Genomic DNA, 20,742 nt, shown 5'->3' on the forward strand with positions numbered 1-20,742 from the left:
GGGAGACCTTGGTTGGGAAGATCCCCTGGAGAAGGAAAAGGCTACCCACTCAAGTGTTCCAGCCTAGAGAATTCCATAGACTGTATAGTCCATGGGCTTGTAAAGAGTTGGACAAGACTGGGCGACTTTGACTTAGCTGTCTTCAGTTGAAATCCCGAGAGAAGCTGCAGTTGCCACAAGTAACCACGTGAGGGCAACTCGGGAAACAGTGGTAAGAGATCACAGCCTTCTGGTCAAGGGCTCAAAAGGGCACCAGGTGTTTGCTTGCTGGGGTGCCACTGCCACGACCACTGATACCTCATCTCCCACTGTTCCAGGCCATCTCGGGCCCCTTTGTTCCAGGGGACGCAAAGGAACAAGAGCTGATTGACTGCCTGCTGAGGTGACTGGTGCGAGGTCTGTTCTTGACAAGAACCATTTGAATATATCCAGGGGTAGGAAAGGCAGGAAAAGCATAGGTTAGCCCTTGAAGTCCCTGAAGGGAGCCAGTGGCAGTGTTCAAAAGGCATGATTTTTAGGTGGTTAATTTCATGGGTACCAGTCAGTCATAACAGACTGGTTACTGTGCTAGAGAGAAAACCTATGGGTCCTTTGGGATCAGTCCTTAACCTGTTAGTTGATGGTAAGTGGAAGATGGGGTGGGGGGAGTGTCTGGAGAAGGAGTTGGTCAGTGAATTAAGAGGGAGTGCAGGGTACTATATGCAGAAGAATTTAAGCACTTTAACAAACTGTGTGGCCACAGAAACATACTAATTAGTCCTTTGAGATCTGAGACTCATGGTCTCCTATATCCATGGCAACTTTTACAAGCCTAAGAAAATTGTGTGGTTTCTCCAGTTTCCCCCTAATCTTTTGTAGGGTAGGTAGAAACAAACAGCATAATAGAATTTCTGCCATCCTTTTCAGTCACTTGATTTTTTGATGTATTGGGTATAAAGGTACAAGCTCTAACCCTATATATCGATGGATATAAAGATGGTCGTGACACACCTTTCTATATTTACTTGACATTTATATAAAAAATTAATAGAAATTAGACCGAAAATGTGACAAGTACTGTACCTGGAAACCTAAGACATATATATAGGAAGCAGATGAAAAAGTATCTTTGATAATTATGCTGATACAATTGAAGGAGAAAGAATGCTATGGAGGTTTCAGGCAGTAAGAAATTGAGCGGGGTAGGTTTGAGTATGTTGGAGATGGCTGAATGAGGGTGAGAAGGGATAAAACATTGCTTCCAAGTAGAACAGCAACAAAGATAGTATAGTGAATAGAATACTACAGTCACAATCAAGAAATTAGAATCATTGCTCTCATACTGCAGTTTTGTGGCCCTGTACAAGTTGCTGTCCCAGTTTGTGACTCAAATGTTACATATAAATGTCCTTTTGTTTCCTCATGAATACTGTGAATATTAATGAGGTGCTATTTATAACATTCTGGATTCTTCAAAAAATACTAAACATTATACATATTACTGGCAGAGTATTTTGACATAGTTTTTTTTTAAAACCCAGTTTTCAAAAGTGGATTATTGGGGCTAAAAGGGATTTACAGGCCATCTAACTCAAATCTCACATTTTGTAAATGAGGTAATTAAGATCCAAGGAGGTAAAATAACTTACCACCTAAATTCAGTGGAAGAACTAGGACTAGCATCCAGCACTCCTAGTTTTCAGTCATTTTTTTCCTTTACCAAAATTCTTTCCAGTAAGTATATATGATGAGTAATATTAGCCTGTAATGTTTGAATAGTTCATCAGTAAGTGAATCCTTGACAGTTGCAAATTGACTACCCAGAAAAATTCATGGAAATTCTAAGGCAATTTTATGAAAGTTGATTTCCTCCTTAATTTTTATATCAAAAACAACACAAAGCATCATTGAAGATAGGCTCAGTTTTAGTATTTTCTTGAGTTCATTTAACATTTTAACAAGAAACCTTGACGAGATATTGCTGTAATTTGAAGATAGGAATGGGGTACTTACCCAACTCAGCAATGCTTGACATCAGAGTTCTTTGTGAACTAATTTGTTGAATAATTGTGGGAATATTGGCTGATGATAAAAGCCTAAGACCAAAGTCATGTATCAATATAAAACCTGAATGCACTGTATATAGCTAAGGTTCTCATCACTTTTACACAATGTAAAGGTAACAGTTCTACATGTGCAACACAGTGATGCACAGGATACATGGAGAAGTAGAAACGGCATCAAAGAATTGAAGCTGTATGCTGTATGCTGCCTGGAAGTCAGCCAGGTGTGTTGTGAACCATCTCTTAGAAAAGTAAAACTGTGGAAGAGTGTCATTTTCTGAACTCTTTGACCATAAACCTGAACCCACTACAGATTCAACTTTTTAGACAGTTTCTTCTTTGCAACATAATCTTAAAGGGGGAAAAAATGAAACCGTTTTTCCCCCTTTAAGATGATGGTACAGGAATGCAGCCAGCCCATCACAAAGGTTATATGTAGTCTGCAACCCCACTGACACTGTATGTGCTAGGGTCCTCTTAATAGATAGTATGTCATGAAACAAAAGGAGCAACTGCAAGCTAGAAAGTGAAAGACCTATCGGTGTACTCTGAAGTATGACTTAAAACCATGCTACTGAGCTATGACATGAAGGAGGAAAAAGTGATGGTAAAGTTACTATGCTATGCAGCATTCACAGGTCCTTCTGAGCATTTCAGTAAGACAGCTCGCTCAATTGTGACTGACAGGTATGCAGTGAGGGCAGTCATCCCAACTACACAGTGTAGAAATGATCTTTTGTGCTTGCATTGCTTTTTTGGACACAGAAACCTGGATATAAGTTATATGTATAAATGATTTAAGCCTGACCTAAAAAATTTTCATACAAAAGGAGATGAAGCAAAAGTCAGTCCTTTTTATTCATGATGCCCTTCATAATCTAGTTAGACAGCTTTGTGTGCATCCTCCAGGCCCTTTTTGTGTCTGAAACAGACACACAACATGTACACACATGATGTGTATGTACATTGATTGAGAACCTCCTGTGTTCCAGGATCTGTGCCAGATGCTTTTTCACTCAAACACAATAGAATGGTTCACTCACTGGGGAGTCATTGCCTTGTGAACTTTGGCACATGGCTAAACTCTCAAAAGATCTAAGAGTTTACTGATTTGCTAAATAAATGTCATGTGCTCTGTACACCCACCAAGTCCATATGCAGTACCATTCAAAGACTTTTCTGAGGCAATTTACTTTTTTTTTTTTTTTTGTACAAGACCTGAATGAGGCTATTTTAATGATTTCCCTACCACAAATATTTTAGCAGTAGCAGGAGGTAGTAAAGTTGGGGCAGTCCTAGAGAGAATAGGGCTGATAACCTGAAGACATCTGAGGATGCAAATGCAGGTAGAAAAACTCAAGAAGCTTAACTATGTGGGGTGGTTTAAAAGAGCCAGTGAGTAGCTCCCATCATTTTAAGTCATTTAAGATGTAACTATAGACCGGTATAGTAATGATAACTTATTTACAGTGATAACACGTGGAAAGCAAAAGTTTGTTAAAAACATCTAAGATCATCAACCATTTTCCAGTGAGTGAAATTGTTGTGTCTGTCAAATAGCTAAGTTGTGTATGGTTTGTGCTGGAAAATTAGGGCAACAAAGATGCACACATTTTGTTGCTGTCAGTGCTTTCTACTTGCATAAATGATGAGCTTAAAATACATCCACAGTTTTAAATGTATGAAGTTTAAAATTTATGCTTATGAGACCAGTTTTGAAAGTTTTTATTCTTAGAGGGCATGATTCTTTTTTCTTAATCTCATGTTTGAAAAGAATTTTCAATTTAGTTACTGTATTCATTTTAAAACAACAGCTGTGACTGTTAAATATGTCAAACATGTTAAGAACTTGAAAAGTTGTAGCAAATCAGGGCTGTCTTAACAATGCCAGCTACTAATGAGGTTTACTAAGTAGGTTTAAGTTTGTGATTTGAAAGGTTATTAGTATCCTTTTTATGCCTAGTATAGGGATGAATTCTTACTTTAATCATGTTAATTTCTAATAAGAAAATAAAGCTAGAGAATATGTAGGAAAATCAGTTTTGAAAGTTTATCTTGGTGTTTTGGAATGTTTATAGGATTGTGCATGGATATCACAAATAACATTTCAGGCTTAGGACAAGAAGTAAAATTAAACAGGCTTACCTAATGCATTTTTCTTTTCCTATAGTTTTCAGAAAGTCATTTAGTTTTAGTATTTAAACCATTGTATTTTAAATCTGTCAGGCCTTTTGTAGGGGTATGTGAAAAGACTTCTTTTGCAAAGCAGTATTTCTCTGTTCCATATATTCACATTCCATAATAAATGAACATTTTAAGTAGGAAAATTTTCTGATAATAACACTTTTTGCTGTGTTTTTGTTGTTATTATTGCGAACTTCTGGGATTTTTGTTAGTTTTACTTTTTCCCTACTGACTATTGGCTTAGCTGCTTTTGTAGCCTGAAATTTCTTTGATATGAATAGTCCCAGCAAGAGATATTGTTCATAATTACACATTACTAGAGCTTGTTCTGTATCCACGGAAGTTCTCCCTTTTGTATATGGTCTGTGCTTAGGATAATGTGAGCAGTATTAGGTAATAATAGTGATGTTGGAATCCATTAATTCTTGTATCTCATGACAAATTACATGGTCATGATGAGTGGGGGAGCAATATTTGCATAGTGTTTTTAAGATGCAAACTTTAAATGCCAGGGACCTCTACCACCCACCAGATGTTTGGGGAAAATATTTAAATCTCATTGTCTCTATAGATTGGTGTGGTTAATAGTAAATTTCTTCTAGGGTCATTATGACAGTTACTAAATAAGGTAGTACATGGAAAGCATGTACAGTAAGCACAATGAGGAAGACTATTGATATGATTTATGGTTAATAACTGAGTAAGAAGAGTCATTTGAGACGCAAAGAATAGCAAAAAGAAAAAGAAGCACCCTGACCCTTTTTCCTGGAAGATTCCAGACTTCTGAATTCTCTCTGCCTGGGTTTATTGTACATTTTCAGGTTCTGAGCCACTATCATAGGGACATATGTTCATCTTCAACCGTGGAAGCATTAATACATCTCATTTGAGGCTGTGAGAGTGTTTTTCAGCTTAAGCAGGGTGAAAAATGAGGATTTACTCTGATTACAAAATTAAATATTTCACTTCCCACATATTTGTGTAAGTCACCAACCTGTGACTCAGAGAAAAGCAACAGCCTCCACCGTTTATCTCGTGGTAAAATTTTCATTCAACAGCAGCTCTAAATCACAAGCACTGTGCTAGGGAATGAGGGAGCAGCTGGGAGCAAAATGGACAAAACTTCACAAGAAGTCAAAGAAGACAAGTCAGTTATACTGTCTGTTAGATGGAAATAAGTGCTGAGGAGAAAAAGGAAGAGACTAAGGAGGGCCTGGCCTGGGGTAGGGGTGTTTGGGCTGAGGGTTGGAAGGGAGGGGTGGCTGCCATTTTAAATACAGGGACAGGATAGGCCTTACCTGGGAAGTGATATTTAAGCACCTTAGTTTTCCTAATTTTGGTTTAAACAGCTATTAAGGGAATTTTTAAACAACATATGGTCCAAGCCTATGTTTTTTAGTGTTTTATTATGATGATATAACAAAATAAATTATATTTTTCTTTGTGAATAGTGGGTGTTTGTGAAGTAATGCCATTAGTATAAATTGTTGTTCATTAGCAGTGAAAATGAACTGCAAGTATTTTTAAAAAAGAACTAGAACTGCCCAAATCTTGGCAATTAAATTAGATTTGTAACAGAGAGGAGAAATGTAATTGATAGAATTGGAGTTAGTATCTTAGAATATTGAACTCATTTGCCTTATTAATCATGGATTTTATGCATGCAGTAGTGTGATCTTGTCAAGGGAAAATAAAAAGACTTTTCTGTATTTGAAGCAATCCCTTTGCCGTAATGAGAATTTACTTGAAAAGGTGTTAGAAGATTTGGAAATTAGCTACTTCCCTTGGAGAATTTAACTTTCAGGCAAATGTTATTTTAATCTGATATATCTTAAAATATATGCTGCTTTATATTGATACGTTTTTAAAGAATTTGACTAAGGGTGGACATAACAAAATCAATGTACTTAAAAAAAATTAGGTTTTAATTTTGAGAACTTACAGTTATTATTGGCAGTAATAAAAGCATGTCAAGAATTATCTCAAAGTGAAATCTTTGAGATAGAAAATGGAAATAGGAAAATTAATTTAATATACTATACTATAATTTGAATTGGAATTATTCTTGTTCATGACTATTGAAAATATAGAGAAATCACCAAATAGTAAAATAGCTTTTTTTTAAGAAGACAGTTATTAACAGTAATTGCTGAGTCTTACTAGCTAGAACTGAGTTTGCACACAGGCTTTTTTGTGTGTTTGTGGGGGGTGGATTAGATTTATGTTTATTAGTTAAAATATGTTCAGTAAATCCATAAATGGACTTGTAATTCTAGAGTAAGGGTTAAATATTGAGAAAGCACTTTTGTATGTTTTTTCTCTTTGCTTTGCCTAATTTGTTTACTGAAGAAAGCCTTTATTTTTCTACTACAAAAGTAGTACATCTTCAGTGTAGGAAATTCTGGACATACAGAAAATGAAAAATACAATGAAATCAACCTCCATAGTTCACCACCATTAGTATTTTGCATATTCCTGTGTTTTTAAACATATATGTGCATATTTAAAAATATGTAAATATGCAAATACATCAGACCTTTATCATTGTGAGATTTGTAATTTTGACAGCTGTATAGCATAATTTATTGTTTTTACACACAATAGTTCATACCTCTTAATCCTCTACTCCTATATTGCCTCTCCCCCTTCCCATTGCCTCTCCCCCTTCCCTCTCCCTACTGGTAACCTTTAATTTGTTCTCTGTATCTTGATTCTGCTTCTTTGGTTATATTCACTTGTTTGTTTTATTTTTTAGATTCCCCATGTAAGTGATGCCATACAGTGTTTGTCTTTTTCTTTCTGACTTATTTCAGTTAGTATAAGTCTCTCCAAATCCATTCATGTTGCTACAAATGGCAAAATTTTATTCATTTTTTATGGCTGAGTAGTATTCCACTGTGTGTGTGTGTGTGTGTGTGTGTGTGTGTGTGTGTGTATGCAGTATGTCCCTGACATTTGAATGGGCTCTGTTCTGAGAGTGCATTCATAAGTCCATTTAGTTTGTAAGTCCAACAAAGTTAGCCCAAGAACCCCACTAACACAATTGACTATATAGTACTGTACTGTAATAGGTTTATATTTCTCACACAGTAATACAGTAAAAAAACAAAAAATTTTAATCTTACAGTAACTTGAAAAGATTAGTAGTACAGTACAATAGCTGGCATATAGGGGCTGCCGTTAAGTGAACAGGCAAGAAGTGTTATTGACTGGAGAAAAGAGGGTAGGAGGAAGATGTTCGAGCTGAAGGAGCATCAGCGATAGGAGATGGCGGGCAAGGTGGGATTGATGGAACGCACATATGCATCTTCTAAAGTTTGCAACTTGGAGGTTCATGTGCAGGGGACTCACTGTATATAGCACATTGTCTTTATCCATTCATCCGTTAATAACACTTAGATTGCTTCCATATCTTGGCAACTGTAAATAATCCTGCCATGAATGTTGGAGTGCATGTATTGAATTAGTGTTTCTGGTTTTTTTTTGTTGGTACATGACCAGGAGTGGAATTGCTGAGTCATGTGGTAGTTTTAGTTTTTTGAGGAATCTTCATACTGTTTTCCATGGTGGCTACACCAGTTTACATTCCCACCAACCAGTGTACCAAAGTTCCTTTTTTTCCATAGCATTGCCAGTGTTTGTTACTTCTGTCCTTTTTGATGGTAGCCATTCTGACAGGTGTAAGGTGATATCTCATTGTGGTTTTGATTTGCATTTCCCTCATGGTTAGTAATACGGAGCATCTTTTCAGGTGCCTATTGGCCTTTGCATGTTCTCTTTGGGAAAATGTTTATTCAGTTCAGCTCATTATTAAATTAGATTATTTATTTTTTATATTGAGTTATGTGAACTGTTTATATATGTTGAATATTAACATCCCTTATCAGTCATATCGTTTGCAAATATTTTCTCCCAATTCAGTAGGTTATCATTCAGTTTTATTGATGGTTTCCTTTGCTGAGCAAAAGCTTTTAAGTCTAATTGGGTCCTACTTGTTTATTTTTGCTTTTATTTCCTTTGCTTCAGGAGACAGATACAAAAATATATTGCTACCATATGTCAAAGAGTATTTGCCTTTGTTTTCCTTTAGGAATTTTATGGTTTTCTAGTCTTACATTTAGATCTTTAATCTATTTTGAATTTATGTTTGTATATGGTGTTAAAAAATGTTCTAGTTTCATTCTTTTGCATGTAGCCCTCCAGTTTTCTCAGCACCACTTAATGAAGAGATTGGCTTTTTCTCCATTGTATATCCTTGCCTCTTTTGTCATAGATTAATGGACCATAAATGTGTGGGTTTAAGGGATTTCCAGTTTCTGGTAATGTAAATTGGAGGAAGAACCCAAAGAAATCTTCAAAGCGATAGGAGTGCAAATTATAGGTTTTTGTGACTTTTAAGCAAAACTTTATGGTTATCCTGCCTAAACTGGATTTTATAACAATTGTTTAGTACTTCATCTTTATTGGGTCATTTATTTAAATTTAATTTTTTATAGAAACTTCTGTTCTTGTACTCATTCTACTGATTGACATAATGTTTAATCAAACTACATAACTGTAGTACAATTATGATTATTAGTGTAAACAGACTTGGGGGTAAATTCCTCTGACTCCTTGTAAATATGCAGCTCTAAATAATAGGAGGAGAAAGGTATGGTTGTACTAGAAAAGAGCCATCTAGCTGCAAACATTTTGTGTCATTGGTATTAGTTATTCTTTTCTGCAGAGGCAATGGAAGGAATCTGTCAGTTAGGTAGAGGTCATTTAAGGGCATCCATATTAATCTTTACAACTCTGCAAGAAGGTAATGTTATCTCTGTTTCAGAAGGGAGACCTGGTTTGCTCAAGATCCCCCTTCTAGCTTATTAATAAATCAAGACTAGAACCTGGACCTGGATTATTTCAACAACAGTCATTCCATAAAGCTGTGAGACCTCTCTTTTTTTTAACTGAGTTTTACTTCATGGGTTGCCCATGCTTCATAAATTTAGTATCTAGACTTCTGCAATAAGTAATAATCTTCCCGGCTCCCTTAATTATTTTCCTCATGAAGAACATGAAGCAATAACTTTTTTCTCCCCCAGCTTTGGCTATATCTGGATGTTCTCTCACCTTTGTCTTCAGGTCACAGTTCACTTGGTCAGGTTAACTTTCCCCTGAGCAAACATTATCTTTCTGATTCTTAAAAGGTACACTCCATCCCTACCCAGGAGCTTGAATTCTAAGCCATTATCTAAAAGCTAAATCTTATTTTCAGAGATATGTCACCATTGGTTCTTGTCTTATTTCTTCCATTCTTTTTGAAAGCTACAGCTCATTCCTCCAACTCTCCTGATTTCTTCTCCATAACTAACTTATATTTCATGATGCTTCTTTTCTTTTAATGGTGCCATTCATCCCTAAATAAATCAGCATGAGTGCAACATAGGTTTGATGAGCCTTTTACACTTTATAAATAAATGTGTATACTGACTAGGCACATGTAGTGCATATACATTCTTGAAGAAGTTATCCCCACCATTACCACTTCTCTTATCTCCCACATGCTTCACAAGTCCCTGTTACTGGTTTGTGTTTCTTTCCAGAAGGCCTGTTCCAAGTACTGGGACAAGTGTGGTCACTATACAGGTTTGAACCAGAACAGGTCTCTGACACACTTCCTTGTACAGTTAGTCTGATTTTCATACTTCTGGGCTTTGTATTTTTAATAAAAATTCCAGTCCTTAAGACTCCTTGGATTAAGTTTTAGCAAACTGCTTTAATAAATTGCCTGATCTGTCAGATTTTAATAGTCTTTTAAGCCACCTCTTTCTTTCATGATCCATGTTAAATTCTCTGCAGGTATCATGAGTTTTCATCATTGGTAGGTTTCTACTATCTTTTCTCTAATTAGATATCAGATTGTTCAGTTAGGTTGCTCAGTCGTGTCCGACTCTTTGTGACCCCATGGACTACAGCACGCTAGGCTTCCCTGTCCATCATCAACTCCCAGAGATTACTCAAACTCATGTCCATTGAGTCGGTGATGGTGTCCAACCATTTCGTCCTCTGTTGACTCCTGCCTTCAATCTTTACCAGCATCAGGGTCCTTTCCAGTGAGTCAGTTCTTCGCATCAGATGGCCAAAGTATTAGAGTTTCAGCTTCAACATCAGTCCTTCCAATGAATATTCAGGACTGTTTCCTTTAGGATGAACTGGTTGGATCTCCTTGCAGTCCAAGGGACTGTCAAGAGTCTTCTCCAACACCACAGTTCAAAAGCATCAATTCTTTGGCGCTCAGCTTTCTTTATAGTCCAACTCTCACATCCATACATGACTACTGGAAAAACCATAGCCTTGACTAGATGGACCTTTGTTGGCTAAGTAATGTCTCTGCTTTTTAAAATGCTGTCCAGGTTAGTCATAGCTTTATTATCAGATTATAATTCATTTAAAAAAACATAGGAACTCATGAGGAATATTAGAGAAACCCTTATCTTTTCTGCTTTCTATAGGGACAGATTAATTTGCTGATTAAGACTCTGAGCTGGAATTTGAGGCAACTGACTCAGCAGCACTCCCTCCAAATCCATACCTTGCACAGATTTCTTTGTATCAGCAAATGGCTTCTTCATCCTTTGAGTTGTTCTGGCCAAATCTTTGCAATCATTATCTTTTTTCTTACTCTCTAACCAATTGATTTTCAACTCTTACATGTCTTTCCTTCAAAATATGTCCAGAATAGGATTACTGACTCTACCCCATGACAAATGAATTAACTCCAGGAGGAGCCCCTGTGTTCATCAGCCTATCTGAATTATAAGCCATCTACTCTGGTCTTTCCATTTCTCATATAAAATCTTGAAATAAAGTCTGATTAGCAAGATGGTTCCTGCTTCACACTACCTTGTCTCACTTTCTGTTGTTCTTTATTTGCTTTGATAACAGAGAAAAAAAAAGTCTCAAGACAGTGTTAGGTTAGTGATAGCATGAGTTAAGACCAAAGAACTGCTTCGAAGAACAGGACTCAACTCTTAACCAGCTGGGTATCTCTGTGTTTATGGACATGTGAGAATTTAAAGATGAGAGGAGGATAAAGAGAAGCAAAGTGTTTTTGTAAAATTCTCTTTTTAAGTTGACGGGCAATTTTGTATAATGGGTAAAGAATATAGAATGGAGAGCCAGTGAGCCTTGGCCTGAATCCTGCCAGTAGCCATGTGACCTTGGGATTTTTTTCCCCTGGTTTTATTGAGAAATAATGACATCAGTTCAGTTCAGTCGCTCAGTCATGTCCGACTCTTTGCGACCCCATGAATCGCAGCACGCCAGGCCTCCCTGTCCATCACCAACTCCCGGAGTTCACTCAAACTCACGTCCATCGAGTCGGTAATGCCATCCAGCCATCTCATCCTCTGTTGTCCCCTTCTCCTCATGCCCCCAATCTCTCCCAGCATCCAAGTCTTTTCTAACGAGTCAACTCTTCGCATCTGGTATATCTGAGGTTATTGATATTTCTCCTGGCAGTCTTGGTTCCAGCTTGTTCTTCTTCCAGCCCAGTGTTTCTCATGATGTACTCTGCATATAAGTTAAATAAGCAGGGTGACAATATACAGCCTTGACGTACTCCTTTCCTATTTGGAACCAGTCTGTTGTCCCATGTCCAGTTCTAACTGTTGCTTCCTGACCTGCATGTAGGTTTCTCAAGAGGCAGATCAGGTGGTCTGGTATTCGCATCTCTTGAAGAATTTTCTACAGTTTATTGTGATCCACACAGTCAAAGGCTTTGGCATAGTCAATCAGTTCAGTTCAGTTCAGTCGCTCAGTCGTGTCCGACTCTTTGCAACCCCATGAATCGCAGCACGCCAGGCCTCCCTGTCCATCACCAACTCCCAGAGTTCACCCAGACTCAAGTCCATTGAGTCCATGATGCCATCCAGCCATCTCATCCTCTGTCGTCCCCTTCTCCTCCTGCCCTCAATCCCTTCCAGCATCAGAGTCTTTTCCAATGAGTCAACTCTTCTCATGGGGTGGCCAAAGTACTGGAGTTTCAGCTTTCGCATCATTCCTTCCAAAGAAATCCCAGGGCTCATCTCCTTCAGAATGGACTGGTTGGATCTCCTTGCAGTCCAAGGGACTCTCAAGAGTCTTCTCCAACACCACAGTTCAAAAGCATCAATTCTTCGGCGCTCAGCCTTCTTCACAGTCGAACTCTCACATCGATACATGACCACAGGAAAAACCATAGCCTTGACTTGACGAACCTTTGTTGGCAAAGTAATGTTTCTGCTTTTGAATATGCTATCTAGGTTGGTCATAACTTTCCTTCCAAGCAGTAAGCATCTTTTAATTTCATGGCTGCAGTCACCATCTGCAGTGATTTTGGAGCCCAAAAAAATAACATCTGACACTGTTTCCACCGTTTCCCCATCTATTTCCCATTAAGTGATGGGACCAGATGCCATGATCTTAGTTTTCTGAATGTTGAGCGTTAAGCCAACTTTTTCACTCTCCACTTTTACCTTCATCAAGAGGCTTTTGAGTTCCTCTTCACTTTGTGCCATAAGGGTGGTGTCATCTGCATATCTGAGGTTATTGATATTTCTCCCAGCAATCTTGATTCCAGCTTGTGCTTCTTCCAGTCCAGCGTTTCTCATGATGTACTCTGCATGTAAGTTAAATAAGCAGGGTGACAATATACAGCCTTGACGTACTCCTTTTCCTATTTGGAACCAGTCTGTTGTCCCATGTCCAATTCTAACTGTTGCTTCCTGACCTGCATACAAATTTCTCAAGAGGCAGATCAGATGGTCTGGTATTCCCATCTCTTTCAGAATTTTCCACAGTTTATTGTGATCCACACAGTCAAAGGCTTTGGCATAGTCAATAAAGCAGAAATAGATGTTTTTCTGGAACTCTCTTGCTTTTTCCATGATCCAGCAGATGTTGGCAATTTGATCTCTGGTTCCTCTGCCTTTTCTAAAACCAGCTTGAACATCTGGAAGTTCACGGTTCACATATTGCTGAAGCCTGGCTTGGAGAATTTTGAGCATTACTTTATTAGCGTGTGAGATGAGTGCAATTGTGCGGTAGTTTGAGCATTCTTTGGCATTGCGTTTCTTTGGGATTGGAATGAAAACTGACCTTTTCTAGTCCTGTGGCCACTGCTGAGTTTTCCAAATTTGCTGGCATAATGAGTGCAGCACTTTCATAGCATCATCTTTCAGGATTTGGAATAGCTTAACTGGAATTCCATCACCTTCACTAGCTTTGTTCATAGTGATGTTTTCTAAGGCCCACTTGACTTCACATTCCAGGATGTCTGGCTCTAGGTCAGTCATCACACCATTGTGATTATCTGGGTCGTGAAGATCTTTTTTGTACGGTTCTTCTGTGTATTCTTGCCATCTCTTCTTAATATATTCTGCTTCTGTTAGGTCCCTACCATTTCTTTTCTTTATCGAGCCCATTTTGCATGAAATGTTCCCTTGGTATCTCTAATTTTCTTGAAGAGATCTCTAGTCTTTCCCATTCTGTTGTTTTCCTCTATTTCTTTGCATTGATCGCTGAAGAAGGCTTTCTTATCTCTTCTTGCTATTCTTTGAAACTCTGCATTCAGATGCTTATATCTTTCCTTTTCTCCTTTGCTTTTCACTTCTCTTCTTTTCATAGCTATTTGTAAGGCCTCCCCAGACAGCCATTTTGCTTTTTTGCATTTCTTTTCCATGGGGATGGTCTTGATCCCTGTCTCCTGTACAATGTCACGAACCTCCATCTATAGTTCATCAGGCACTCTATCTATCAGATCTAGTCCCTTAAATCTATTTCTCACTTCTACTGTATAATCATAAGGAATTTGATTTAGGTCATACCTGAATGGTCTAGTGGTTTTCCCTACTTTTTTCAATTTAAGTCTTAATTTGGCAATAAGGAGTTCATGATCTGAGCCGCAGTCAGCTCCTGGTCTTGTTTTTGCTGACTGTATAGAGCTTCTCCATCTTTGGCGTCAAAGAATATAATCAATCTGATTTCGGTGTTGACCATCTGGTGTTGTCCATGTATAGAGTCTTCTCTTGTTTTGTTGGAAGACAGAATGATCTCTTTTCATTTCCAAGGCAAACCATTCAGTATCACATTAATCCAAGTCTATGCCCCAACCAGTAACGCTGAAGAAGCTGACGTTGAACAGTTCTATGAAGACCTACAAGACCTTTTAGAACTAACACCCAAAAAAGATGTCCTTTTTGTTATAGGGGACTGGAATGCAAAAGTAGGAAGTCAAGAAACACCTGGAGTAACAGGCAAATTTGGCCTTGGAATACGGAATGAAGCAGGGCAAAGACTAATAGAGTTTTGCTGAGAAAATGCACTGGCATAGTCAATATATCACTGTAAATTTAAGATGTACAATAAGATGATTCCATTTACATACATTGTGAAATGATTACCACAATAGGTTTAGTTAACATCCATCAACTCGTGTAGATGCAAAAAGATGAAAAAAATTTCTCTCTTTGTGGTGAGAACTCCTAGAATCTACTCTCTTAACAACTTTCCTATGAATCATATAGCAACTATAGTTACCGTTTTACTATGTTAAATCCCCAGTGCTTACTTATTGAATAACTGTAAGTTTGTACCTTTTGATCACTTTCCTCCAATTCTGCCCAACCCCAATCCCCACCTCTGATAACCACAAATCTAACCTCTTTTTCTATGAGTTTTTCCTGTTCATTTTGTATTAGAGTCTACATAGAAGTGAGATCATACAGTATTTGTCTTTCCTTGTCTGACTGATTTCAATTACCATAAAGTCTTAAAGGTTCATCCATGTTGTCACAAATAGTAGAATTTCCTCATTTTTTATGACTGAATAATAGTCCATTGTATATGCCACAACTTCTTTATCCATTCATCTATTGATGGGCACTTGTTTCCATGTAATGCTTCTGTGAACATGGGGTACAGATATCTCTTTGAATTAGTGTTTTTATTTCCTTTGGATATATTCCCAGAAGTGGAATTGCTGGGTCACATGATAGTTCTATTTTTAACTTTTTGAAGATCCTCGATGCTATTTTCTATTGTGGCTGCAGTACAGAAAATCCTGAAGTTTCTCTTTGTTTTAGTTGCCTTTTTGAGATGGGAGTAAAACTGGCATTTGCCTTATTACATATGGTTGTTATGAAGAAGATTAGGTAAGTTTGTACATATAAAGGAGTTAAATAATCTTAATACAGAGTAAGTGTGCATTAAGTAGCTTTTTTTTTTTTAAAGAAAAAAAAACAGTTTTCAAAGTAGCATTGTGGACCTTAGAAATCCTGGTGGCATAAGGAGCTCTAAAAATTTTTGTGATGAACTATATATAGGAACCCAGTTCCTTAGTTTAGAGTTCTCCTTCCTTGTGCAGTAGAAAACTGTTTAAAGGGACAGTGGCTACACATTAAGTGCATTCAGCTCCACAAAGTCACAAGGCCTGGAGTGAATCTAAGTCCATTTAGTCCAATAAATAAAGCAACAGCAAACACTCATTCTTTTATACCATTTAGTCTAATAAATAAAGCAACAACAAACTCGACTCATTCTTTTCCTCTTTGCCCTACAACAAGATGGTGCATGTTTGGACGAAGACAGTGGAGTTTGTTTTCAGAACAGCAGACCTGTCTGCAGTATGTATTTTACAACTGACTGCACCTTGGACTTCAACTAGACCTTTCATTGGAGTCTGCTAGAACTGACCATGAAGGAGAGTTCTGCCAAAATTGCCATTCTTTACTCCTCATCCTTTTTATAGAAACCCCATCTTAACTGCTTGTCAGAATTTGCTGTCCTTAATGTTCTTTTTTATGTTAAAATTTTTTTTTTAAATGAAGAATAGTTGATTTACAATCTTAATGTTCTTTCTAAACCAACATCAAGGAATATGTAAACAAAGGCAGCAGCAATTAGTTAACAACGAATGAGGTATTCAGGGGTCTTGCCTATTGAAAATTGCCCAGCAACATGGGATGGAATAAATCAGGCTAGAGGCTGGGGTAGTTTTAATAAGCTCTTCTGTCCAACGCCCAACCAATTTGACTGATTTCTCTTTTCCTCATTATCTTTCTCTACTTCAGTATTTGTTTGCTTGTCTAATTGTTTATTTTCCGTTCCTCTTCCTGGGATTTTTTTCCCTCAGCTACGTCTGTTGTCCTTCCTCCACTACATTTTAACTCTATCTGTACATTGTGGAAGAGAAGATAACCAAACCTTTATATTTTAAATTAGAATATTTCCTAAGTCCTCTGTTTTTCCCTCAGGATCTAAGATTGCTTTTAATTAAGGGACACTGTGAACTTTTAGTGTGCTTGATGTGAGCACTACTGCTCATTTGGGTAGAAAAATTTTCACTTGAAACTGTCCCTGCCATTGTAGGATAGTTAACACCCCTGACTACAGTGCCAAGTGCCAGCGACCCAAAAATGCCTTCCCACATTTCCACACACCCCACAGAGCAGTGGTGGAGCCTCTGATTTAGAACCACTGCTTACTAACCTATTAGAAGCATATCATCCCAATACTGAATTTGGCTGCTCATCATCAGCTGTTCTTTACAATTTGATGGAGCATCTTAGTTGGCAAAATTTTTATGACTAGAGAAAATCTACTACTTGAGCCATTAAAGCTGTGTCATTTAGACTGTATCTGTCACTTTTCAAAATTCAAGATGTTGGGAAAAGTAAGTTGTTTATTGGTGCTTTGCAGTGCTTAGTCACTCAGTCATGTCTGATTCTTTGTAACCCCATGGACTATATCCCACCAGGCTCCTCTGTCCATGGGGATTCTCCAGAAGAATACTGGAGTGGGTTGCCATGCCCTTCTCCAGGGGATCTTCCTTACCCAGGGATCGAACCCAGGTCTCCCTTGTTGGAGGCGGATTCTTTACCATCTGAGTTACCAGGGAAGCTATACACACACACACACACACACACACACACACACACACACACACACACACTTCATATATATATATACACACTTCATATATATATATAAACTTCATATATATATGTATACTTCATATATATATGTATACTTCATATATATATATATATATATTGAGTATCTTAAGGAAAACATTAGATTTTCCTAAAGTTACTTGTTTATGAAATGAGTTGTAAGTTTCTCAAAGTGTATTCATTTTTAATTTAGAGGATTAAAGTTTATAGCTCAGTCAGTAAAGAACCTGCTTGCAGTGCAGGAGACGCGGGTTCGATCCCTGGGTCGGAAAGATTCCCTGGAGAAAGAAATGGCAACCCACTCCAGTATTCTTGCCTGGAAAAGCCTATGGACAGAGGAGCCTGATGGGCTATAGTCCATGGGGTTGCAATAGTCGGACATGACTTAGTGACTAAACCACCACCATAGTACAAAGTGCACACACACTTTAGACTCTCTTGTACTAATGATTTGTAAATCTGCACATTGAGTATAATTTAGTTTATATTGTTATAGAAGTAATTAAGTTATAATTTTCTTTTTATATTTCAGAGAAAGAGATTTGAAGAAAACTGGGCACAGGTTCAGCAAAGCCAGGAAGAGAAACAGAAAAAGAAGTAAAAAGCAGAACAGTCATAATAAAATCATGGAGGAAAACTCATTTGAAACCTTAAATTATCTTACACCAGGAGATCAGGACCCATCTCAGAGTGAAGAGGAAGACTTAGAAGAGACCAAAAGGGAATCAGAGTGTTCCTTAACTGTTAGTCTGAGAAATGAAGTGGGAGATTTTTTGAATGTCCATAAGGATAAAAGACAGGAAGACATAAATTCTGAAAACAGTTTGCCAGATGTTATGTCTGTTGTTGAGTTGGACAGTCCACCAAAGAATTACCTCCCTAAAGATAATGATGACTTGTTTCTAAGTTTGTCATTGATGCCAAATGAAAGTTCTGTTTCTTGTCCAACAGTGACTCAAAATATTTCCTGTGTAGCAAGTGATGACTGTTCTGTTACAGAGGTAGAAAAGCGTATTGAAAATAGGAATATCATGACATTAAACACCCAGGATAAATTTGCTGAAGCCCCATGCTTATTTATGCAGAAGGGAGAGATGGTAGATGAGAGTCTCCTGAATGAAACAAGTCTGTGCCATCAATATACATCTGGAACATCAGATAAAGTTTTAAGAAAGGAACAAGCAGTAAATACAACTAAAAACAATAATTGGGCTTTTTTCTCAAATGATTTGTCTGATGGTGATTTACAGTTGGGCTCTGATAGACAACCCTATTTTGGTAGCTGGCCTGAGGGGCCTCATAAGTTTATATGTGAACAGAGACCAAAGAAAGATAGACGGCAAAAGCTGGCTCATCCTGACAGCAGGGGGCAGTTGATCAAATTGATCTCCACTTCGGAAGGGCCGGGAGACAGTCCAGAAACATTGATAGAAGAGAAGCTATCGATAGAAAATGAAGACTTGTCATCTCCAACTGAGAATATAGATTCTGTCATAGAAACAGAGACAAATATCTTTGAAAGCCAGATCTTTAAACTGGATATCCTGAAGAGTACCTTACATTCAACAGAGAATAAAAAGAGGCAGAAAAGGATTTTCAGTCTGGCACCAAACTTTAACTTACTGGGACAGAGTCATACCAATGTAAAAGAAATGGGGAAATGTGACTTGTTAACAGAAAGCCAAGGACTAAAAATTATTTTGGAAGAAGAAAAAGATGAAATTTCAGAAATAAATAATGAAGAGAATAAGCAACACATTATGACCTTCGATTATCATCCGTCATGGTTTTACTTTGACATTTACTTTGACATTGTCAAAGATTCTCTTCTAAATGTTGGTGGACAATTTTATTCTCATTACCTGCTATTTAATAGAGTAAGGCATTCTGTGTATTTTTACAGAAACCCCATTCCTTCTCTTATGCTACAGTATCCATCTAGCTTTTGGAAGATATCTTTTTCAGGCAAGAAACTGTTTTCGACTTTCAACTCTCAGAGAAGAGTAGATGATAAACTAAATGATGTAAGGTTTACTTCTTCAGAAATTTTAAGTAGCCAGCCTGATACTTTGTACTCTTCTAGTGTCACCTCTGATCCTCACTCCTTAAATCAAAGTTTTGTTGAAAAGCTAAAGACATGGGAAGAACCTAGGCCTTTATCGTTCCTACAAACTCAGGATAACCAAGATTTAACAAGCCCTGACTACTTTGATTCTCTTGAGCTACCATTATCACAGGAGTTTGCCTTTCAACTAGTAAAGCTTTTTGGATCTCCTGGAGTTCCAGTGGGTAAATTGAGTTTATTTGGTACAAATAAAAAGTCCAGTTTAATATATGTGAGTAATTTTTGAGGTGTTTCTACCTCATGTTAGTGATTTCTTACAGTTAACTGATCTTGCGATGCTTTTCAGAGATGGAAGTGGAGGATGTATAGCAAATGGTGCTTGATGGAGTCAAGCCCCAAGTCCCACTGCCAGATCGACCAGTAGTCTGAAATGTCTTTGAGCATGTTGAATACTTGGACTCTCAATTTAAACAGACAGTAGGAAGAATGAAGAACGAGACAGGCTAACAGTGATTGGTAACAAATAGAGATGGACTGCTTTATTTTTGGAAAAATCTTTCTGCTTTCTACATTTCCCTTGTTTAGCATATGACCCTTTCTCATTCACAGTTGGGCTTGTAGATATGAGAATAGTAAAATGATGGACAATGAAAATTAAGTGATGAAAAAAATACCTGAAATCAGTTTTAATTTTTAAAGACTGTCTGAGAAGGGTAGTGAAAAGAAGGTTAGGAAGGAGTCTGACTGGTTGACTTTTTTTAATATTATAAGTAATATTGTTATAACATTATAAGTAAATATTCTAAGTAAATTTCCTCTAAATAATATGCCTATTTAAGATACTGAATATCTTAAAAAGTAAATGAAGAACATATCCCAATTTTTCCTTGTCTGTAAGTCAGTTGCACATGTTAATGATTTCTTGTAATTACATGTCCCCTTGCTTGGGGACAGAAGCTGTAAGAGCTAAGAAGTAAAGCTCCAGTCCCTGCATCCAATATCTTCCTGATAGTCTTTTTCTTCTGCACCTACCATTGAGCCTGTGATTCTCTCACACTTTAACTTCCAGTGGTTTTTACTTTGCTCCTGAACTTCTGCTGTTTTCCATGTATTTGGTTAAATCAGCTCAGACCCAAGATTGGTTAAATCTCAGAGTCTGAGGACTGACAACTATCAACCTGTTCTGGTGTCATTCTTACCATTTTTATAAACTTTATGAACAACCACATCGTTACGGTTTGCTGCCATTTTCTATCTTCCTAGATGCACCAAAGAAACATACCAATTTTAAAAGTTAAATTGCATTTGCTTTTAAGCCAGGAATCTTATTCCAAAGTTCATATTCTGAAATTATATGCATAATTCTTTGTGTCGTTTTGTGCCATTTTTCTGGGAGAAAGTCCTTAGATTTTATCAGGTTCTCAGGGATGACTGTGACCCCAAAATGTTAATTATCACTGCCTTAGATCAGCACCAG

The 20,742-nt window shown here is 37.4% G+C and overlaps 1 protein-coding gene across 7 annotated transcripts in view; it reads left to right on the plus strand.

Moving 5' to 3' along the window:
- Positions 1-20,742, plus strand: part of LOC109566793 (NEDD4-binding protein 2-like 2) — a 61,668-nt gene that overhangs the window by 35,298 nt on the left and 5,628 nt on the right. For all 7 annotated transcript variants that reach the window (XM_019971424.2, XM_019971423.2, XM_070800581.1 and 4 more), the window contains one exon: positions 17,733-19,489. In XM_019971424.2, the coding sequence (XP_019826983.2) occupies positions 17,733-19,489 (1,757 nt within the window). The remainder of the gene's footprint in view (positions 1-17,732; positions 19,490-20,742) is intronic.

The sequence above is a fragment of the Bos indicus genome, chromosome 12, assembly GCF_029378745.1.
Source record: "Bos indicus isolate NIAB-ARS_2022 breed Sahiwal x Tharparkar chromosome 12, NIAB-ARS_B.indTharparkar_mat_pri_1.0, whole genome shotgun sequence".
NCBI lineage: Eukaryota > Metazoa > Chordata > Mammalia > Artiodactyla > Bovidae > Bos > Bos indicus.